A 24,490-nucleotide genomic window follows, 5' to 3' on the forward strand; every position below is an offset into this window, starting at 1 on the left:
TGATGCTCAAGTTATGGGCTGCCACAGTTTTTTAAGAGAGGGAAAGAGGTGAAGAAATATAGAAGAGGGGAAAGGGTGAGAGATAGGAGGGAGAAAAAAGGTGAGAGGAAAGGGGACAGAGGAGTGAGACCGGAGGAGGAAGAGAGGGAGCAATTTGTTCTGTCTATTACAATGGTAGGTCTGATTTATTCTAGTTTCACAAATCAAGAATTGTACTCTTTGTTTTTCAAGAAATCAGGACTTTTTTATGACAGATACATGCCTTTATTCTATAACAGTCTCATTAAAATCAGTTCCTCTTTCTTGAATCAGTTCCTCTTTCTTGACACTTCTTGTGTTGCCACTAGAAGTGGGGCAATGGAACAAAGGAACCTGGGGCAAAGGAACCTTGACCAGTCACCCATTGTGGCTTTGATTTTAATTTAATTTAACACATTTCTTTTATCACCCATTGCAATTAATTCTGTCTTTTTCATCTCAATGGCACAAAGCCTATGATCAGCCATACAGATGGATCCCACACAAGTGGCGCTTTCGAGCACACCCCAACTTTTCATGGTGCCTTCTCTCATGGATAAACAGGGAAAAAGCATCAAAGGATCCCAACCATCCCTCCGAGATTCCCGTCAAAGGAGCCCCACAATCGCCTGGCTGATTCCTGGCATTCCGCTCTGAAAAGAGGGGGTTAAATGTCTGCGTTGGGAGGTCGGTCTGTCATACAAATTGCACGGGCATTGTTTTTGGAGAGAACGCGTGTGACATTTAAAGGTGGCCATTGTTCCACCCGTACATTCCTGCCCAGTTCTGTGCCCCACGGTTCTCCCAGCTCTGGGGCTAAATTAGGTGGACGTGCAGCGGGTTGCGTGGCTCCCTGAGTCCCCTCTGTTTGTTTTAGGGCTTGAAAACCCCAGCAGGACTCTTTCTCTACCTGTCTGACGTTCTTTCAGAGGAGTGGCTGTTTCCCAGCGCGGACGTCCCCAGGCCCAGTTTAGACTCCAGACTTAACCTTACAAGAGCCCCCCCCCCACCCATACTGCTTTTCAATAGTCCCCCGACACCAAGAGAGAATGCCCTTAGCTTCTCCCTTTTAAAAGTCTGTCAATTCATTAATGGTTCCTTTCACACACTGGGTGTGTGTATGTGTGTGAGTGTGTGTGGCCCTAAAGCCAACCTGACTCCTGCAGTGAGACCATACAGGCCCTATTCCTACTACGGAAAATTAAGGAGAGTCTGAGGAGTGGCAAAAGAGATTTCTACTTTTCAATTCATATTACATCTTTGCCTTACCTTTCGTTGTGGCTGGCAATGCTACATTCTTGGTCCGTAGCTCAAATTGCCCGTAAATTTCACAGTAGGCACAAGCCATTAAGCACAAACTATTTAACAATCCAACCAACTTTTCTTCTAAAACATATTACACTATTGAATACTGCAACCAAACCATATTACACTCTTGAATAATGCAAGAATTCACAAGCATGTGCAGACAATAAAAGGGTTTATTTTCTTGGCCATACACATTAAATTAGCTGACAATACACAGATAACTCCCGCTAGCTAACTAACAACATGCTTCAGGATCAAGTAACGTTAGAGTAGAAATAATGAACGTTTACCCCTCCAATACGAATATAAAAGTACAGTAAAAACGTTATCATACAGTGTCATTCATATTATAATATCAGCTACACGGCTAGGTAACGTTAACTAGCAAACTAGCTAACTAGCTAAACATAATTTCTGCATCCTCACATCAACGTGCTGGCTGTTAGCTGAATGATGATGTTTAGCTAAACCATAGCTAGCTAAATAGGAGCTCTTAGGCTTATACTAGCGTATTAAAGTTACCTTAGAACAAACCAGGCTTCAATTTATCAATATCATGGAAGTCATTATATTAGGTAAAAGCAAACTGTGACTGTAAACCATGGTAATTCCCTGGGGAGATTTAAAGCTACGCCGACAGTTTCAGAATGTAACAGGCGTTTACTACAATTTCAGGTTAAAAAAATAAAAATAAAACAAGTCTAAAAAATAAAGAAAAATGTCTGTACATTTCAGCTGTTTCAAAAACATTGCTCTGGTATTAACTGTAAGTGTTGTCTCAACGAGACAGGTCTGTTTACTCTGCCCTGCTTAGAGGGGGGCAACTGTCGGCCTATGCGCTACTCAAGACGTGACAAGTTCACAAGTTTACATTGCAGTAATATGTGTAGCCGAGGGTATTTATGTGAAAAGTCTAGTAAGTGTGAGACCCTCTACTACAGACAGTCACTACCGTTCTCATTACATTCAGTCAGTCCCCCTACAGTCAACTCACCCCCCTATAATAACTGCACTGTTGTGCTTCATTTTTTCTCAAATGTATTGACCCAAAAACCAAGGTCAGTAGCACAAGTTGCTCTGTAGTTTTTGAGTAGGGTCACAGTTACAGAACATTGGTGTGAGAGCAGCAGGTCCCTCTATCCACTTTCTGGGGTATACTGCCCATGTGATCTCTTTTGCAGGTTGCACGCCTCCCAAGTGTCCCTTACTGATCTCTGAACTCCCATGTGTCCAAACCCAGTCCAAATGTTAGACATCACCCTTGGCAGCATGCTATAATGACTCACCTTGTGATTTCACAGACTCAGTAATGTGACAGGCTACATTCAGACAGACTCAGATGGGTTGTTACACCAATTCGATGCCTTTTAGGATTTCACCTAATTTAAACATTCTGTCATGAAAAAATTCAAACATAATAAAAAACATGTTTTCCCATCTCAAGAGGTTCAATCATTTTGTAAAACTTTACTAAGTGCCTATTAAGTGCCAAATAAAGTAACAGGTTGACTGTAACATGGTTGACAATTTCATCTTAAATCAGCCCTAAATCTCTTTGTGACAGAGGAAATGGAAGCTTGTTGTGTGTAACAGGGAAGGGCAATTGAATGCAAATTGTTAAAACATTTGTAACCTGTCTATCCAATAGGTATCAAATCAAAGTTTAATTGTCGCAATACACAGAGATTAGCAGATTTTAAAGCAGGTGCAGTGAACTGCTTTTGTTCCTACCTCCAGCAGTGCAGTAAATGGCTAACAGTGTAATAATAATACACAAATAATCCCAACAAAAAATAAAAGAAAAAAATAAGAAAAAACAAGAGATTAAGAAATATCAGAACCAGCAATGTCAGGGATATAAATATGTGAAGTGTATAGATAGTATGGGCAGAATATAAGTAGAAAAAAGGTATGTACAGCATTAGTTACACCAAACAAAAATATAAAGTCAACATGCAACAATTTAAAAGATTTTACTGCGTTATAGTTCATATAAGGAAATAAGGAAATTGAAATAAGTCATTAGGCCCTATTCTATGAATTTCACATGACTGGGAATACAGCTATGCATCCGTTGGTCACAGATACCTTAAAAAAAAGGTTGGGGCATGGATCAGAAAACCAGTCAGTATCTGGTGTGATCACCATTTGCATCATGCAGCACGACGCATCTCCTTAAATGAATATATAATCGACTTCAGTGGGCAAATGCTCACCTTCAATGGCCACTGGCATGCTGGAGAACTGTGCACTTCACGGATGAATCCTGGTTTCAATTGTACCGGGCAGATGGCAGACAGCGTGTATCGCGTTGTTCCCCATGGTGGCGGTGAGGTTATGGTATGGGCAGGTATAAGCTACAGACAACGAACACAATTGCATTTTATCGATGGCAATTTGAATGCACAGAGATACCGTGACGAGATCCTGAGGCCCATTGTTGTGCCATTCATCCGTTGCCATCACCTCATGTTTCAGCATGATCTGTACACAATTCCTGGAAGCTGATAATGTCCCAGTTCTTCCATGGCCTACATACTCACCAGACATTTCACTCATTGAGCACGTTTGGGATGCTTTGGATCGATGTGTACAACAGCGTGTTCCAGTTCCCGCCAATATCCAGCAACTTCGCACAGCCATTGAAGACAGCTTGATCAACAGCCTGATCAACTCTATGTGAAGGAGATATGTCGCGCTGCATGAGGCAAATGCTGGTCACACCAGATGGTTTTCTGAGCCACGCCTCCTTTTTTTTAAGGTATCTGTGACCAACATATGCATATCTGTATTCCCAGTCATGTGAAATCCATAGATTAGGGCCTAATACATTTTTTTCCATTGACTGATTTCCTTATATGAACTTTAACTCAGTAATATCGTAGAAATTATTGCATGTTGCTTTTATATTTTTGTTCAGTGTAGTTAAATCGAACTACGTTTCAGCAGAATAATGTTGCAGGAATGCTAATCTTATCTGTTTCTAACTAAAGAAACGATTTCACAACAATAAACATTATGTAAACATTAAAGTTACCAGTGCTCAGTGACTTCAGAAAGTATTCATACCCCTTGACTTATTCCAAATTTAGTTGTGTTACAGCCTAAATTCAAATGTCATCCATCTACATACAATACCCCATAATGACACAATTTTAGCAAATGTGTTGAAATTTAAATACAGAAATATCCAATTTACATAAGTATTCACACCCCTGAGTCAATACTTGTAGAAGCACCTTTGGCAGCTGTGAGTCTTTCTGGGTAAGTCTCAGAACTTTCCACACCTGGATTGTGCAACATTTCGCCATTATTCTTTTCAACATTCTTCAAGCTCTGTCAAAATATGTTGTTGATCATTGCTAAACAACCATTTTCCGATTTTGCCATAGATTTAAGTCAAAACTGTAACTCGCCACTCAGGAACATTCACTGTCTTCTTGGTAAGCAACTCCAGTGTAGATTTGACCTTGTGTTTTAGGTTATTGTCCTGCTGAAAGGTCAAATCAAATTTTATTGGTCACATACACATGGTTAGCCGATGTTAATGCGAGTGTAGCGAAATGCTTGTGCTTCTAGTTCCGACCGTGCAGTAATATTTAATATTTAAGTAATCTAACAATTTCACAACATCTACCTTATACACACAAGTGTAAAGGAATGAATAAGATGGATGGATGAGCGATGGCCGAACGGCATAGGCAAGATGCAGTAGATGGTATAGAGTACAGCATATACATATGAGATGAGTAATGTAGGGTATGTAAACATTATATAAAGTGGCATTGTTTAAAGTGACCAGTGATACATTTATTACATCCAATTTTTTATTATTAAAGTGGCTAGAGATTTGAGTCAGTATGTTGGCAGCAGCAACTCAATGTTAGTGATGGCTGTTTAACAGTCTGATGGCCTTGAGATAGAAGCTGCTTTTCAGTCTCTCGGTCCCAGCTTTGATGCACCTGTACTGACCTCGCCTTCTGGATGATAGCGGCGTGAACAGGCAGTGGCTCGGGTGGTTGTTGTCCTTGATGATCTTTTTTGCCTTCCTGTGACATCGGGTGGTGTAGGTGTCCTGGAGGGCAGGTAGTTTGCCCCCGGTGATGCGTTGTGCAGACCTCACTACCCTCTGGAGAGCCTTACGGTTGTGGGTGGAGCAGTTGCCGTACCAGGCGGTGATACAGCCCGACAGGATGCTCTCGATTGTGCATCTGTAAAAGTTGTGAGTGTTTTTGGTGACAAGCCAAATTTCTTCAGCCTCCTGAGGTTGAAAAGGCGCTGTTGTGCCTTCTTCACCACGCTGTCTGTGTGGGTGGACCATTTCAGTTTGTCCGTGATGTGTATGCCGAGGAACTTAAAACTTTCCACCTTCTCCACTACTGTCCCGTCGATGTAGATAGGGGGCTGCTCCCTCTGCTGTTTCCTGAAGTCCGCGATCATCTCCTTTGTTTTGTTGACGTTGAGTGTGAGGTAATTTTCCTGACACCACACTCTGAGGGTCCTCACCTCTCCCTGTAGGCCGTCTCGTCGTTGTTGGTAATCATGCCTACCACTGTAGTGTCATCTGCAAACTTGATGATTGAGTTGGAGGCGTGCATGGCCACGCAGTCATGGGTGAACAGGGAGTACAGGAGAACGCACCCTTGTGGGGCCCCAGTGTTGAGGATCAGCGGGTGGAGATGTTGTTTCCTACCCTCACCACCTGGGGGCAGCCCGTCAGAAAGTCCAGGACCCAGTTGCACAGGGCGGGGTCGAGACCCAGGGTCTTGAGCTTAATGACGAGTTTGAAGGGTACTGTTGTGTTAAATGCTGAGCTGTAATCAATAAACAGTATTCTTACATAGGTATTCCTCTTGTCCAGATGGGTTAGGGCAGTGTGCAGTGTGATTGCGATTGCGTCGTCTGTGGACCTTTTGGGGCGGTAAGCAAATTGGAGTGGGTCTAGGGTGTCAGGTAGGGTGGAGGTGATATGATTCTTGACTAGTCTCTCAAAGCACTTCATGATGACAGAAGTGAGTGCTACAGGGCGATAGTCGTTTAGCTCAGTTACCTTAGCTTTCTTGGGAACATTAACAATGGTGGCCCTCTTGAAGCATGTGGGAACAGCAGACTGGGATTGGGATTGATTGAATATGTTTATAAACACACCAGCCAGCTGGTCTGTGCATGCTCTGAGAACGCGGCTAGGGATGCCGTCTGGGCCGGCAGCCTAACGAGGGTTAACACATTTAAATGTTTTACTCACGTTGGCTGCGGTGAAGGAGAGCCCGCAGGTTTTGGTAGCGGGCCGTGTCAGTGGCACTGTATCACAGCCATTTGTCCTCAAAGCGAGCAAAGAAGTTGTTTAGTTTGTCTGGGAGCAAGACATCGGTGTCCACGACGGGGCTGGTTTTCTTTTTGGAATCCGTGATTGTCTGTAGACCCTGCCACATACGTCTCATGTCTGAGCCGTTGAATTGTGACTACTTTGTCTCTATACTGACGCTTAGCTTGTTTGATTGCCTTGTGGAGGGAATAACTACACTGTTTGTATTCGGTCATGTTTCCGGTCGCCTTGCCATGATTAAAAGCAGTGGTTCGCGCTTTCAGTTTTGCGCGAATGCTGCCATCAATCCATGGTTTCTGGTTGGGGAAGGTTTTAATTGTCACCGTGGGTACATCACCGATGCACTTGCTAATAAACTCGCTCACTGAATCAGCATATACGTCAATATTGTTGTCCGATGCAATCCGGAACATATCCCAGTCCACGTGATCGAAGCAATCTTGAAGCGTGGAATCAGATTGGTCGGACCAGCGTTGAACTGTCACGTCCTGACCAGCAAGAGGGCGTAATGGTGTTCGTTGTGGTCAGGATGTGGCAGGGGTTTTGTGTGTGTGAATGGTTGTGTTGATGATTGGGACTCCCAATTGAAGGCAGGTGTGTTGAGTTGCCTTTGATTGGGAGTCCTATATAGGAGTGTGTGTTTTTCTTTGGGGTTGTGGGTAGTTGTTCTTGCATTGTGTTTTGTGTGCCTGCAAGACTGTTCCTGTTGTCATGTTTATTGTTTTTTCCGGTGGATGCTTTACTCTTTTGAATTAAAATATGAGTATCCACATTCCCACTGCGCCTTGGTCCATTTCTGAAGACAGCTGTTACAGAACTACCCACCACAAAAGGACCAAGCAGCGGAAGAGGAAGGAGCCACAGGAGTACAACGTGATGGACCAATGGAAGTGGGAACAAATCCTGGACGGAGAGGGACCATGGACTCAGGCTGGGGATTATCGCCTCCCGCAGTGGGAGATTGAAGCGGCGAGAGCGGAGAGGCGATTCTATGAGGAGAGAGAGCGCAACGAACAGGTGGAGGCAGCCAGGAGAGCGGAGGCAGCAGGTAAAGGGAGCGAATGTTATGCTGGAACACGGCTGACGAGGAAGCCGGAGAGGCACCCCCAAGAAAATGTTTTGGGGGGGCACACGGGTAGTTTGGCTAGGCCAAGGAGGAGCCGTAAGCCAGCTACCCGTGATTACATGGAGGAGCGTATGAGGTGGAGGGCGCCATGTTTCGCTGAGGTGTGCACTATACGTACGCACAACCCAGTCCGCCCTGTACCAGCGCCCCGCATGTGCCAGGGCGAGGTGAGCATCGAGCCGGAAGGGGTGATGCCAACCCTGCGCTCAAGACCGCCAGTGCGCCTCTACGGTCCGGTGTTTCCTGCTATACGCACTAGCAGGGAGGTGCGTGTCTCCAGGCTGGCACGTCCAGTACCAGCCCCACGCATCAGGCGTCTAGTGCGTCAGCCCAGCCTCGCCAGTCAGGAGTCGCCAGAGCTGCCCGCCAATCAAGAGTCGCCAGAGCTGCCAGCCAGTCAAGAGTCGCCAGAGCTGCCCGCCAGTCAAGAGTCGCCAGAGCTGCCCGCCTGTCAAGAGTCGCCAGAGCTGCCCGCCAGTCAAGAGTCGCCAGAGCTGCCCGCCAGTCAAGAGTCGCCAGAGCTGCCCGCCAGTCAGGAGCCGCCAGAACCGCCCGTTAGTCAGGAGCCGCCAGAATGGCCCGACTGCCCGGAGCTGCCAGAGTGGCCCGACTGCCCGGAGCTGCCAGAGTGGCCCGACTGCCCTCCGGCCCAGCCCGAGTGGCCCGACTGCCCTCCGGCCCAGCCCGAGTGGCGCGACTGCCCTCCGGCCCAGCCCGAGTGGCCCGCCTGTCCTCCGGCCCAGCCCGAGTGGCCCGCCTGTCCTCCGTGCCAGCCCGAGTGGCCGCCTGTCCTCCGGTCCAGCCAGAGTGGTCCGTCTTCCAGGGTCAGCCCGAGTGGCCCGTTTCCCCGGCGCAGCTATCGGCGCCACCGAAGTGGGCGACGCCGAAGGTGGAGCGAGGTCCACGTCCTGCACCTGAGCCACCTCCTGGAGTGGTGGGTTGGGGAGGGAGGGTGTAGCACAGTGTCGTCGTTGACGGCAGCCACCCTCCCTTCCCTCCCTTATTGTTTAGGGGGATATTTTTTGTTGTTTGGGGTTTCTTTTTTCTTTTAGGTGCATTCCGGGGACTGCACCTTGAGGGGGGGGGGGGGGTACTGTCACGTCCTGACCAGCAGAGGGCGTAATGGTGTTAGTTTTGGTCAGGATGTGGCAGGGGTTTTGTGTGTGTGAATGGTTGTGTTGGTGATTGGGACTCCCAATTGAAGTCAGGTGTGTTAAGTTGCCTTTGATTGGGAGTCCTATATAGGAGTGTGTGTTTTTCTTTGGGGTTGTGGGTAGTTGTTCTTGCATTGCGTTTTGTGTGCCTGCAAGACTGTTCCTGTTGTCATGTTTATTGTTTTTTCTGGTGGATGCTTTACTCTTTTGAATTAAAATATGAGTATCCACATTCCCGCTGCGCCTTGGTCCATTTCTGAAGACAGCTGTTACATGAACAGACCTGAGCACAGGTGTTTCCTGTTTTATTTTCTGTCTAAAGGCTGGGAGTAACAAAATGGAGTCGTGGTCAGATTTTCCGAAAGGAGGGCGAGGGAGGGCTTTGTATGCGTCGCAGAAGTTAGAGTAGCAATGATCCAGAATTTTGCCAGCCCGGGTCGCGCATTCGATATACTGATAACATTTAGGGAGCCTTGTTTTCAGATTAGCCTTGTTAAAATCCCCAGCTACAATAAATGCAGCCTCAGGACATGTGGTTTCCAGTTTACATAGAGTCCAATGAAGTTCTTTCAGGGCTGTCGAAGTGTCTGCTTGGGCGGGGGGGATATACATGGCTGTGATTATAATCGAAGAGAATTCTCTTGGTAGGTAATGCGGTCGGCATTTGATTGTAAGGAATTCTAGGTGAGGTGAACAAAAGGGCTCGAGTTCGTGTATGTTGTTATGATCACACCACGACTCGTTAATCATAAGGCATACACCCCCTATTCTTCTTACCAGAGATGTTTGTTTCTGTCGGTGCGATGCGTGAAGGTGAATTCATATCCCAGTGTCTGGTGGAAAGCAGACTGAACCAGGTTTTCCTCTAGGATTTTGCCTGTGCTTAGCTCCATTACCTTTTATTTTTAATCCTGAAAAACTCTCCAGTCCTTAATGTTTACAAGCCAACCCATAATATGATGCAGCCACCACTATGCTTGAAAATATGTAGAGTGGTACTCTGTACTGTGTTGTATTAGATTTGCCCCAAACGTAATACTTTGTAATCAGGACAAAAAGTGAATTGCTTTGACCATTTTCTGCCTTGTTGCAAACATGATGCATGTTTTGGAATATTTTTATTCTATACAGGCTTCCTTTTTTTGCACTCTGTCAATTAGGTTAGTATTGTGGGGTAACTACAATATTGTTGATCCATCCTCAGTTTTCTCCTATCACAGCCATTAAACTCTGTAACTGATTTAAAGTCACCATTGGCCTCATGGTGAAATCCCTGAGTGGTTTCCTTCCTCTCTGGCAACTGAGTTAGGAAGGATGCCTGTGTCTTTGTAGTGACTTGGTGTATTGATACATCATCCAAAGTGTAATTAATAACTTGTTGAGGTAGACGATTCAATTCTTGTGGGTCAGCTAAGGAGTATTGGTGTCTCTGAGGGGTCTTTGGCCTGGTTTGCTAACTACCGCTCTCAAAGAGTGCAATGTGTATAGTCAGCAAATGTACTGTCTCAGCCACTGCCTGTCACCAAGGGAGTACCCCAAGGCTCGATCCTAGGCCCCATGCTCTTCTCAATTTACATCAACAACATAGCTCAGGCAGTAGGAAGCACTCTCATCCATTTATATACAGATGATACAGTCTTACAGCCCCTCAACAGATTTTGTGTTAAACGCTCTACAACAAAGTTTTCTTAGTGCCCAACAAGCTTTCTCTAACCTTGTTCTGAACATCTCCAAAACAAAGGTCATGTGGTTCCTCCCTCACCCCACTGGTGTGATTACCTCTGAGGGTTTAGAGCTTGAGGTAGTCACCTCATACAAGTACTTGGGAGTATTGCTCGACGGTACACTGTCCTTTTCTCAGCACATATCCATGCTGCAGGCTAAGGTTAAATAAAGACTTGGTTTCCTCTATCGTATTCGGTCCTCTATCACCCCAACTGCCAAACTAACCCTGATTCAGATGACCATCCTACACATGCTCGATTACGGAGACTTCATTTATAGATCGGCAGGTAAGGGTGCTCTTGAGTGGCTAGATGTACTTTACGATTCGGCCATCAGATTTGCCACCAATGCTCCTTATAGGACACATCACTGCACTCTATACTTCTCTGTAAACAAGTCATCTCTGTATACCCAGCGCAAGACCCCTATCTGAGATACCTACTGCAACCCTCATCCTCCACATACAACACCCGTTCTGCCAGTCACATTCTGTTAAAGGTCCCCAAAGCACACACTTCTCTGGGTCACTCCTCTTTTCAGTTCGCTGCAGCCAACGACTGGAACGAGTTGCAAAAAACGCTCACACTGGACAGTTTTATCTCCGTCTTTACATTCAAAGACTAAATCATGGACACTTACTGACACTTGTGGCTGCTTCGCGTGATGTATTGTTGTCTCTACCTTTTTTCCCTTTGTGCTGTTGTCTGTACCATGTTTGTGCTGCTACCATGTGTTGCTACCATGTTGTTGTCATGTCGTGTTGCTACCATGCTGTGTTGTTGTCTTAGATCTCTCTTTATGTAGTGTTGTGGTGTCTCTCTTTTCATTATGTGTGTTTTGTTCTACATTTTTATTTCTAATGCCAGCCCCCAACCCCGCAGGAGGCCTTTTGCCTCTTGGTAGGCCATCATTGTAAGAATGTGTTCTTAATTGACTTACCTAGTTAAATAAAGGTCCGAAAAAATATATAAAAAATCACCATGCTCAAAGGGACATTCAATGTCTGCTTTTTTTTTAACCATCTACCAATAGGTGCCCTTCTTTTCGAGGCATTGGAAAACCTCCCTGGTCTTTGTGGCTGAATCTGTGTTTGAAATTCACTTTTCAGCTGAGGGACATTCCAGATAATTGTATGTGTGGGGTACAGAGATGAGGTAGTCATTCAAAAATAATGTTAAACACTATTATTTAACTATTATTGAACACGAGTCCATGCAACTTATACATTTGTTAACCAAATTTTTACTCCCTACTCTCAAATCTTTATTTAGGCTTACCATAACAAAGGGGTTGAATACTTATTGACTCAAGACATTTCAAGTTTTAACTTTTTATGAATTTGTTTATGAATTTGTAAAAAAAAAAAGAAAAGTAAAACATAATTCCACTTCGACATTATGGGGTATTGTGTCTAGTCCAGTGACAATTTATGTTCAATTTAATCAATTGTAATTTCAGGCTGTAACACAACAAAATGTGGCAAAAGTCAAGGGGTGTGAATACTTTCTGAAGGCACTGTACCTAGGACATCAGTCTCTAAGGTGCAGGGTAGAGTACCAGGTGGTAGCTGGCTAGTGACAGTATCTAAGGTGCAGGAAAGGGTTCCGGGCGGAGGCCGGCTAGTGATGACTGGTTAACAGTCTGATGGCCTGGAGATAGAAGACATTTTTAATTCTCTCTGTCCCGGCTTTGATGCACCTGTACTGTCTTTGCCTGCTAGATGATAGAAGGGTGAACAGGCTGTGGCTCGGGTGGCTGATGTCCTTGATGATCTTCTTGGCTTCCTGTGACATCGGGTGCTGTAGATGTCCTGGAGGGCAGGTAGTGTGCCCCCGGTGATGTATTGGGCTGACCGCACCACCCTCTGGAGAGCCCTGCGGTTGCAAGCGGTGCAGTTGCTGTAGCAGGGGGTGATACAGCCTGACAGAATGCTCTCAGTGGTGCATCTGTAGAAGTTCGGGGGGGTCTTAGGGGCCAAGAGAACCTGAGGTTGAAGAGATGCTGTTGCGCCTTCTTCACCACAGTGTCGTTGTGGAGGGACCATTTCAAGTCCTCAGTGATGTGCACGCAGAGGAACTTGAAGCTTTTAACCTTCTCCACTTAGGCCCCATTGATGTGGATGGGGGCGTGCTTTCTCTACTGTCTCCTGTAGTCCAAGATCAGCTCCTTTGTTTTGTTGTCATTGAGGGAGAAGTTATTTTCCTTGCTCCACTCCGCCAGGGCTCTCCCCTCCTCCCTGTAGGCTGTCTCGTTGTTGTTGTGTCGTCAGCAAACTCGATGATTGAGTTGGAGTCTTACGTAGCCACGCAGTCATGGGTGAAAAGGGAGTACATGAGGGGCTGATCTGAGCATGCACCCCTCTGGGTCCCCCCTGTTGAGGATCACTGTGCCTACCTTCAACACCTGGGGTCAGCCCGTCAGGAAGTCTAGGACCCAGTTGCACATGGAGGGGTTCAGACCAAGGGCCCTGAGCTTAGTGATGAGCCTGGAGGGAACTATGGGGTTGAAGGCTGAGTGTAGTCGATGAACAGCATTCTCACATTAGTGTTACTCTTTTCCAGGTGTGATAGAGCAGTGTGCAGTGCAATGACTATCGTCCGTGGATCTATTGGGCTGGTATGCAAATTGTAGTGGGTCTAGGGCAGGGATCATCAACCAGATGAGCAGATGGTCGGGGGATGGTTGGGGGGCCGGAGTGTAATTACATATAATCAGACCCCTTCCTCTTTTCCACATTTTGTTGCGTTACAGCCTTATTCTAAAATTGATTTTAAAAAAAGTGTCCCTCATCTACACACAATAGCCCATAATGACAAAGCGATGAAATTTTTTTGGGGTGCAAATTTATTCAAAATAAAAAACAGAAATACCTTATTTACATAAGTATTCAGACCCTTTGCTATTAGACTCGAAATTGAGCTCAGGTGCATCCTGTTTCCATTGATCATCCTTGAGATGTTTCAACAACTTGATTTCAGTCCACCTGTGGTAAATTAAATTGATTGGACATGATTTGGAAAGGCACACACCTGTCTATATAAGGTCCCATAGTTGACAGTGCATGTCAGAGCAACAGCCAAGCCATGAGGTCAAAGGAATTGTCCGTAGAACTCCGAGACAGGATTGTGTCGAGGCACAGATCTGGGGAAGGGTACCAAAAAGTTACTGAAGCATTGAAGGTCGCCAAGAACACAGTTGCCTGCTGCAAAGGCCTCTGTGTTGAAATTGCTGCAAAGAAACCACTACTAAAGGACACCAATAAGAAAAAGAGACTTGCCTTGGTCAATAAACGTGAGCAATGGACATTAGACTGGTGGAAATCTGTCTTTTCGTCTGATGAGTCCAAATTTGAGATTTTTGGTTCCAACCGCCATGTCTTTGTGAGATGCAGAGTAGGTGAACGGATGATCTCTGCATGTGTGGTTTCCACCATGAAGCATGGAGGAGGTGTGATGTGGTAGGGGTGCTTTGCTGGTGACACTGTTGGTGATTTATTTAGAATTCAAGGCACACTTAACCAGCATGGCTACCACAGCATTCTGCAGCAATACGCAATCCCATATGTTTTGCGCTTAGTGGGATTATCATTTGTTTTTCAACAGGACAAGGACCAAAAACACACCTCTAGGCTGTGTAAGTGATATTTAACCAAGGAGAGGGATGGAGTGCTGCATCAGATGACCTGGCATCCACAATCATCCGACCTCAACCCAATTGAGATGGTCTGGGATGAGTTGGACCGCAGAGTGAAGGAAAAGCAGCCTACAAATGCTCAGCATATGTGGGAACTCCTTCAAGACTGTTGGAAAAGCATTTCTCATGAAGCTGGTTGAGAGAATGCTAAGAGTGTGCAAAGCTTTCATTACATATTTTTTTAACCTTTATTTAACTACCTTTATTTAACAGTTAAGAAAAATTCTTATTTACAATGACGGCCTACTCCAGCCAAACCCTGACGACGCTGGACCGATTGTGCGCCGCTCTATGGGACTCCCAATCACGGCCAGATGTGATACAACCTGGATTCAAACCAGGGACTGTAGTTACACCTCTTGCACTGAGATGCAGTGCCTTAGACCGCTGCGCCACTCGGGAGTCCCAAGGCAAAGGGTGGCTACTTTGAAGAATCAAAAATAGAAATACTTTTTTGGTTACTACTGTACATGATTCCATATGTGTTTTTTCATAGTTTTAATGTCTTCACTATTATTCTATAATGTATAAAATAGTAAAAAGAAAGAAAAACCCTTGAATGAGAAGGTGTGTCCAAACCTTTGACTGGTACTGTATGTAAAGGGACACAAAAGGCACTCATTTCATGGACTGACTCTGTTATGTGACGTTAATGTCTCGTCAGTATTATTTTATAGACTCAACCATGTGACTTTCCACTCAGGCATGCTTTGGGCCAGACTCAGGTATGTGACGGTGTGGACCCAGACATGAGATGGTCAGATCACACAATCAAGCCGCAGCTCAAAGGCAAGCGGCAGCCCCACTTGCAGATACAGTCATTCTGACAGATTATATGGCTATGCTCCGTCCTGTAATCTTTCCTAGGCTCATAAAAGTGGTGACCTAACAATTTGAGAATCCCGTTTTGCTTGCTCGCCATCCATCGCACAGTGCTATTACAGGCTTTAATATATTGACGCAGATGTGAAGAGCGCTTTCATGGATTTGGGTTTTTATCATCTCACCTTGGTGTTTGATGTTTCAGAGGGCCACGAAGACCTTCAGTGCAATCAGCTCAATTGTGTCTGTGAGATGTTGTATTCAGGCTATGAATTGAATGGCCTATATCCTTGTGGGTTGAGTGATGTAGGGGGCTCTTTATAAGACACATTTGAGTTATGAGTCAATTATTCACGTGTGGCTTGAGTGGTATAGGTGTTCTTTGTCCGGCATGCATTAAGCCCTGGGTTTTAGCAGTAAAAAGAAAATGAGAGGTCGGTACCCCACACAGACACATAGCCCAGAGAGAGAGCCTCATCACAGACTCCCCATTGGCCAGGCTTAGACCCCAGGGCTGAGAAAGCTCTCATCCAATAAGACGCCCCGTGAGGAAAGCCCTCGTCCAATAAGATGGCCCCCTGGGGTGAGGCTGGCGGATTACCAGTCTGCCCCTGGTGTTTGGGGCAGTGGGGGCACGAGCGAGGAGGGGGAGGGAGTGCGGTCACCAGGGCCAGCGGGCACCTTTAAATGGTTGCTAGGGAGCAGGTATCAAAGGTCTGCGATTCGCACACAGTCACGGTCATGGAGGAATTAAACAGCAACAAAGAGACAGTTATTCTGCAATAATCCGCACTGCGGAGGGCAAGTTATTCTCCAATAATCAGAGCCGCTGAAGGGGCAGCCAACAGAGGACTGTGATCACAAGAGCATGGTACTGCTCATACACACACCCACCCATACACATCCTTTGTGTACCCATACACACAAATATATATTTTTTACACACCACGCCATTTTTTTCTCTCTCTCTCTCTCTCTCTCTCTCTCTCTCTCTCTCTCTCTCTCTCTCTCTCTCTCTCTCTCTCTCTCTCACACACACACACACCTCCATCCCGCACAGTGTCGTAGCGTGGGAGGATCCCTGTAATCGGCCTCAGAGCCCTCTCCCAGATAGAGAGGTGTTGACTTTGATGTCCTCTGGGTGGTCTGGAGCCGGTGGGATTGGGAATATAGAGATGGAGAGAGAGGGCTGTCTGTGGGAATATGAAGATATACACAGAGAGCTTAGGGGTGAATCAAGGATCAACTCCAAGAAAGACTTAGACCGGTGACAAAAGTGTGTTGTCTTCCTCTCACTTTAAGATAAGATGAGTTATACCTAGTAGGGACTCCATTGATTATTCGTGGTTGCTTATGGGTGTAAGTGAACACTGTACATCCTCATTTGAAGCACTAAGGACCTCCTGTATTCAACGTAAAGTAGCCAGTAGCCAGTAGCCAGCAGGCATTTATTGATACAGAGGGTAGTGTGTACATGTAACATGTCTGTGATCTTAGGTGCAGAACTGAACTGTCTCTGTCTTCATCTTTCTTCTTTTTCCAACTTTCTCTCTATTTCTCCCTCCTCCCTCTCGCTGTCTCTCAGGTGTGAGTTGCTGTGTTGTCTAGGTTCAGAGTTCCAGCGGGATGCAGGTGTGTTGGATATAGTATATGAGTCGCCCTTCCAGCAGCTCACCTGTGGCTACGACACCTATATCCGCTCTTGGGACCTCCGCCTCAGCCCCAGGTATGCTGTCCGTCCATCAAGCAAGCTGTCAATCAATACTTTTTTTTCTCTTCGTATTCACGTATGTATAAATTGTCAATGTACTATGGCAAATATTGTATGGCAAAATGTACCGCCACCAATATAGCACATGCAGCAATATCCATTAGAAAACTGTTCATTCCGGCCAAGCATTATGATTGGCAAGGAAGCGTTCTGAGCCGTGCCAAAACGAGAATAACGTCACGGCTACATCATACACTTCAATACACGTGCTATGAGTCAGCACAGCACACATAAGAGCACTAGCAACACAGTCTAGTCATTCTCCCTCCCCTCCATCTTCCAAAGAGAAAGAGCGCAGTATGTCCCTAACCAGTCCGCTCTGGGCGGTGCCCGTATTGATGCGGAGCTTTGCAGATTTCCACAACAAACCAGGTCCTGCTATCAAAGGAGACGGGGCCATTTGATTTGGGTGGTGTGCGTGTATGTGTGTGAGGTGGTTTTGTGGGGAGGGGTCCAGTCAAGTAACACAAATAAAAGCTGATTGTCAGCTAGCTCTGGGGAGTTGGAGTGGAGGGTTGGGCTGGGGGTCCCTCTTTAGACATCAATAATTCACACACACAGCACCCCCAGGAGGCTCCCTGGGACAGTGAGGAGGCGCGGGGTGTCTGGACGTTGGGTTCCCGCTGAAAGCCGGACTTTGAGTTTTGCAGATGCCTGGAGGGTATCTGACCAGCGGACAGCAACACACACACACAGTTCATTCTCTGTCTGATATACATTGTTGTCTTGGTGTTGTGAAGCACCTGTCTCTTGTAATGTGTTAATGTTGTGTTGTATAGTATGTTTTTTTTTAAATGTATATTTATAGTATGTTTTTGGGGGGAATTGGGTCATGGCAAATATATTTCTCATTAGATGTGGTATTGTTTTATTTAGTTTTATGTAGAGATGTCTGTTTTTGTGTCGTGGTTGTGACATTCTCTGGGTGAGATGGTCAGAGTGTGTATGCATTCTCTCTACAAACTCTGCTGCATTCTCACCACGTCGGCTATAGGTTTGGCAGAGAGGGGGAAAACGAGAGAGAAAGAGGAGTCAGCCCAATTGGCCTTGTCTACCTCATGCACTCTTGACTCACATTGTCCCAGAAAAACACACTCCAAGAAACCTACATAGCTCAAACTCTCTCAGAGACACACAATAGTAAGTTACTTGCTTGACTTTAACCTCAGTTGCCAAGCCAGGTAAAGTAGTCTGGTGATAGGGACACTCCTTTGAGTCTCGTCGAATCAGGGCTATATGTGGATATATCTGGTGTCTCTCAACACTTTAGGACCCAATGACAGTGAATTGACCTCGCGCTCATTGGATTGCTAAAATTAGGACGAAGAAACAGTGTGTGCCTGTGTGTGTTTGTGTGTGAGAGTGACTCCAGACGCCTCTGTTGCCCTGCTGTCTGCTCCCGGTCCCTGTGCATCACTTATTGATGAGGCTCTAATGGATGATCGATCTCCATTGGCAGAACTCCTAAAATATTTCCCCTACCACCACCTCCTTCCCCACCGCAAGCCCAGCCAGCACTCCCAACACCCCAGCGCCTTTCCGTAAACAACAGATGAAATTTCAGCATCCTCAGAAAACTCACACACAAACCTCACAACATACACCCTACTCAAAACACACCAACATACACAATCTAACTTACTCAAAACATGCACACACACATTTGCATTCTTAAAATTCTTCAAAGTGCACTCTCCAAAATCCAGTCACATTCTGCACTGTGAAGTAGTGGTCCTCGCCTAGGTCATCAAAGTAAGTTGAACGAATGAATGCTGTAACGCTGTCATTCTGGACTATTTCACCTCCTGCAATTCATAGTATTTCAAATGAAACAGATGTCTACTTTTTCACAATCATCCTCCCGTCCAACAGGAAGTGTGTCATTGAGTGGGAGGAGCCTCACGACAGTGCCCTCTACTGCATCCAGACGGATGGGAATCACATGATTGCCAGTGGCTCCTCCTACTACGGCGTCCTACGGATGTGGGATAAGTGACAGACCCGCTGCGTAGAGGTATGTGTGTGTAAAATCCATTTGTGTGGGTGACGGCCATTTATGACTGTTGTTTTCCTTGCCACAGATGTTGCAGTCATCCTCTGCTGTGAGCAGCCCAGTGTGGTCATCAGATGCCGCACTCCGTCACTCTTCTTCTTGGTCAAATAGCCCTTACACAGCCTGGAGGTGTGTTTGGGGTCATTGTCCTGTTGACAAACAAATGATTGTCCCACTAACCTGCTGGGATGTTGTGTTGTTGCAGAATGCTGCGGTAGCCATGCTGGTTAAGTGTGCCTTGAATTTAAAAAAAATCACAGACAGTGTCACCAGCAAAGCACCCCCACACCATCACACCACCTCCTCCATGCTTTACGGTGGGAACCACACATGCGGAGATCATCTGTTCACCTACTCTGCATCTCACAAAGACACGGTGGTTGGAACCAAAAATCTCAAATTTGGACTCATCAGACCAAAGGACAGATTTCCACCAGTCTAATGTCCATTGCTCGTGTTTCTTGGCCCACGCAAGTCTCTTCTTATTATTGGTGTCCTTTAGTAGTGGTTTCTTTGCAGCAGTTCAACCATGAAGGCCTGATTCACACAGTCTCCTCTGAACAGTTGATGTTGAGATGTGTCTGTTATTTGAACTCTGTGAAGCATTTATTTGGGCTGAAATTTCTGAGGCTGGTAACACTAATGAACTTATCCTCTGCAGCATCTCACAAAGACACGGTGGTTGGAACCAAAAATCTCAAATTTGGACTCATCAGACCAAAGGACAGATTTCCACCAGTCTAATGTCCATTGCTCGTGTTTCTTGGCCCACGCAAGTCTCTTCTTATTATTGGTGTCCTTTAGTAGTGGTTTCTTTGCAGCAGTTCAACCATGAAGGCCTGATTCACACAGTCTCCTCTGAACAGTTGATGTTGAGATGTGTCTGTTATTTGAACTCTGTGAAGCATTTATTTGGGCTGAAATTTCTGAGGCTGGTAACACTAATGAACTTATCCTCTGCAGCAGAGGTAACTCTGGGTCTTCATGAGAGCCAGTTTCATCATAGCGCTTGATTGTTTTTGTGACTGCACTTGAAGAAACATTCAACGTTCTTGAAATGTTCCATATTAACTGACCTTCATGTCTTAAAGTAATGATGGGCTGTCATTTTTCTTCACTTATTTAATTTAACTAGGCAAGTCAGTTAAGAACAAATTCTTATTTTCAATGACGGCCTAAGAACAGTGGGTTAACTGCCTTGTTCAGGGGTAGAACGACAGATTTTTACTTTGTCAGCTCGGGGATTCGATCTAGCAACCTTTCAGTTACTGGCCCAACGCTCTAACCACTAGGCTACCTGCCGCCCCGACACCATCACACCTCCTATTTGAGCTGTTCTTGCCATAATATGGACTTGGTCTTTTACCAAATAGGGGTGGTATACAGAAGATAGCCCTATCTAGTCACAACACAACTGATTGGCTCAAACACATTAAGAATGAAAGAAATTCCACAAGTTAACTTTTAACAAGGCACACCTGTTAATTGAAATGCATTCCAGGTGACTACCTCATGAAGCTGGTTGAGAGAATGCCAAGAGTGTGCAAAGCTGTCATCAAGGCAAAGGGTGGCTACTTTGAAGAATCTCAAATATGAAATATATTTTGATTTGTTTTAACACTTTTTTGGTTATTACATGATTCCATATGTGTTGTTTCATAGTTTTGATGTCTTCACTATTATTCTACGATGTAAAAATAAGGAAAAAACCCTGGAATGAGTAGGTGTGTCCAAACTTTTGACTGGTACTGTATATGCGGATACTACGCCCTGAAACCAACATGGAAACCTCTGCCAGGGCAACAGATCCTGGACTAGAGGGCATGCAAGAACATGTTGTTACAGGACTAATCCAGTGGCCTGGAGGCTCTCTCTCTGTCTCTCTCTCACACACACACACACACACACACACACACACACACACACACACACGATAAAGCCTAGATAACGCTTCCATTGAAGAACACACAGGGAGGTGTTTCCACCTCACACTTTGAGTGACTATGGGCTCTGTCGGATGCTTTGAGGGGATAAAACCATATTAGCCACTGACAGTAACATAGGAAAACAGTGTTTGGGTTTCCATTCATTTGACCTCAACACCTGCAGTCAGTCAGGATTGAAGTGTTTAACCTTTGAAAATCCACATGTTATAATGTGAGGATCATTTGACGGACAAAGATAAAATATACTCACGTCTAGCATCTCAAAGTTCTAGACGCATATCCAAACCCCACTTACACCTGGCGGTGCGTCATACATTGTAGATATAAATGGGTCTCATTTCGACGTTTTCTTCGGATTCATTTGGTCAGTGGGGAGAGATAGTTGGGAGTTTATTCTATGTTGTGCTTGGGGTTGTGAGGGAGGGTGGTTTGGGGGTTGTGGTGTGTGTGCATTTGGTTCCATTGTGAATTCCCGGAGACCCTCCTTGCTTGCCATTAATGGCATATATTAGATTATATTCCATTAGCTAATATTACGGTAGCAGATAAGAGGAATGGCCACGCTGCGTAAAGACATTGCACAACCATGCAGGAGATGTGGCCCCCAAGGACTGCAGAGTTGAATTAATCATATGGACCCAGGGAGGGGCCCCACAGAAGCTGTTCAGTCGTGTGGCCAGTATTTTGTTATCTGTAACGCAGTCGACTGAAATACAGGTTGTGCACTGATGATGATTTGATTGTGTAGAACGCCGTCCTTCACCTACTGTGTGGCTTGGTATGAAATGCCTGGCCTTGCAGGTGTGAGGAATCACACACGCACACACTGAGGATGCCACAGACTGAAGTGTCGTCAGGCCACACTACTTGGTACCAACGATGCAGTGCTGTTGTCTGAGGTTCTGTCACAAGGTCAACACAGTGACTCACACAACCCCACCACCCAACTAACCCCCTCTCAGGAAAAGGCTGAAATTAAGACTTCCATTTGGGACAGAAGTGGTGGAGGGGGGGCTGGGTTGAGGGTTGCAAGAAGGGTATTTGTGGTGCCCCTCGTCACACCTAAAGAGCCCACTCACACCCATACACACACCACACTCACCTAGCAACACTTGCACACACCATGGTCTCACAGACCCAGGAGTGAGTGATGTGGGCCTTGCCTGTACCTGCCCCTCTCCCTCAGTAGTGTCAGTTTGGAGGGAACGGATGAGGAAGAAGGAGGGGGTGCAGAGGGCACCTGTACAAACCTCTCTGTCACACAGGTGATGGGAGCTTAGCAGGGGGACAAAGGATTTCACCTCACCCTCTCTGCCACAATGCCTTCATTTTTGTGACATTAACTCGGTTACATCATTAATATGATTCCCGTGTCAGACATGCAGACATAAATGATGAAATCAATGGCTTGTTCTTGTCATGTCAGGTCTATTAGATTTAGCCAAATGTTCTGGCATTGGTGGCTTTTTGTTTGTTTATCTGGATCTCTAAATGAAGAGTCAGCGGCTAAATCTGGCATGTAGCAAGTGTGAAGAGGGCAAACCATCGTGACCTCAACTGAAACACAGCCAGCTGAGACACACAGGGTATATTTAGCTGAGGGAACCACGTGAAGAGCATCAGGGTGCGTCTGGGTTAGTGGCGACCTGGTTTAAGACGTAAATCACACACACTTGGATCATGCAGATGATGGATGAGGAAATAAAGGTGTCTGGTACTGCCACTACCTTGCAGTGGAGCATGACTTGCACTAAAATGCATTAGCTTTATGCCAAAACGTGTTAGCAGATGACAGCTGATAGAACAAACCAGGCCGTGTGCGTGTGAAGGAATAATGGTTAACTGTTTTCAACACAATATGATTTGGCCAATTAGAATTGTAATTTCCGTACCACTACTTTTACTGTTCACACTAGATCAACAGGGTAACCCACTGGCACCTGTCTCAGAGCAATCCACCATCCTTTGACTTTGTTTTCTCTCACAATGGATAACCTGTAATTTACCCTTAGCACTTAGCAAGACTAGCAGAGTAACATGAGAACATGTGAAGAATCACAGTGTTTTCTTTGGCCAAGTTCATTGGACTTGAATGGAAGGAAGGGCTTCCCTTTCAGTGGAGGTGAGCCTTGTTTCCGTGGGCTCAGTGGGCTGTGGTACAACTATGGAGAGGATCAGATATCAGAGCGATGCTGGGCTGAGCATCAGAGCATCATACAAGGGTTGAGATTGGTTTTGGGGAGGTGGTTGAACTGTGTTATAAATGAGCTGGCAGGTTTTTACACTGATTTACCAGTGTGCAGTTATGTGCCAAAAGGTGCTGGAGCTTTGAATTCTTGTACCAATGCTGCCATCTACAGATGATAAAAGTAAATGCATGCAAGACACCACTACCAGACTGCCACTACCACTCACATCTGCCACCATTTCCACAATTCACTCTAACTTGTGTTATTCTTACAGTGGTTGCAGACAAAATACAGTTAACTGCCAAAAATAAAGGAACCGCCAACATAAAGTATCTTAATAGGGCACGTGTCTGGGACTACATCATTTTGATAAATTCCATCATTTTGTGTTTTGTTGATTGTGGTGGAAAACGCCGTCTCAGCTTCCGCTCCAGAATCAATTGAGATCTGGTGACTGAGACACACACACACACACACACACACACTTTAAACCACTATGCTCCTTTGGGACCCCTCTTTCAAAGTCACTGAAATCTTTTCTTCTAGCCATGGTAGCAAAAATAATGGGCAACTGGGCATTTTTATATATGACCCTAAGCATTATGGGATGTTAATTGTTTAATAATCTCAAGAACCACACCTGTGGAAGCACCTGCTTTCAATATACTTTGTATCTCTCATTTACTCAAGTGGTTTTTTGGGTGGGCAGTTACCTGTATATTGGCACAATGCAAATATCTTAAATATCTCTCAGTTCATTTTATTTTCACACAAGCTTCCACCTTTTAAAAGAAAAAAAGGACATGCATGTTTTCCTAAAACACTTACTGAAGTAATGGAGGAAAACTGGATCAAAATATATCCCACTAAGCATTACCGTCAAGCGCTGTCTTTTTTTAATCCTGTCCAGACCAGCTGTCTTTTTTTATCCTGTCCAGACCAGCTGTCTTTTTTTATCCTGTCCAGACCAGCTGTCTTTTTTTATCCTGTCCAGACCGGCTGTCTTTTTTTATCCTGTCCAGACCAGCTGTCTTTTTTATCCGTCCAGACCAGCTGTCTTTTTTTATCCTGTCCAGACCGGCTGTCTTTTTGTATCCTGTCCAGACCAGCTGTCTTTTTTATCCTGTCCAGACCAGCTGTCTTTTTTTATCCTGTCCAGACCAGCTGTCTTTTTTTATCCTGTCCAGACCAGCTGTCTTTTTTTATCCTGTCCAGACCAGCTGTCTTTTTTTTATCCTGTCCAGACCAGCTGTCTTTTTTTAGTGTTTTTGGGGGGTGGGGCCCAAATGAGCCTTGATTTCAACGTCTACAGAAGTTTAATTTTGGTCCGGATCGGACCAAATCTGAACTAATCATAGA

The 24,490-nt window shown here is 45.4% G+C and overlaps 1 protein-coding gene across 1 annotated transcript in view; it reads left to right on the top strand.

Annotated features, from left to right (window-relative positions):
* Positions 1-19,280, top strand: part of LOC106606289 (F-box/WD repeat-containing protein 4) — a 35,172-nt gene extending 15,892 nt beyond the window's left edge. Inside the window, exons 5-7 of the mRNA XM_014202440.2 lie at positions 16,758-16,898; positions 18,816-18,957; positions 19,025-19,280. Coding sequence (XP_014057915.1) covers positions 16,758-16,898; positions 18,816-18,939 — 265 coding nt within the window. The 3' untranslated portion in view covers positions 18,940-18,957; positions 19,025-19,280. The remainder of the gene's footprint in view (positions 1-16,757; positions 16,899-18,815; positions 18,958-19,024) is intronic.
* The last annotated feature ends 5,210 nt before the right edge of the window (positions 19,281-24,490 follow it).

The sequence above is a fragment of the Salmo salar genome, chromosome ssa01, assembly GCF_905237065.1.
Source record: "Salmo salar chromosome ssa01, Ssal_v3.1, whole genome shotgun sequence".
Lineage (NCBI taxonomy): Eukaryota > Metazoa > Chordata > Actinopteri > Salmoniformes > Salmonidae > Salmo > Salmo salar.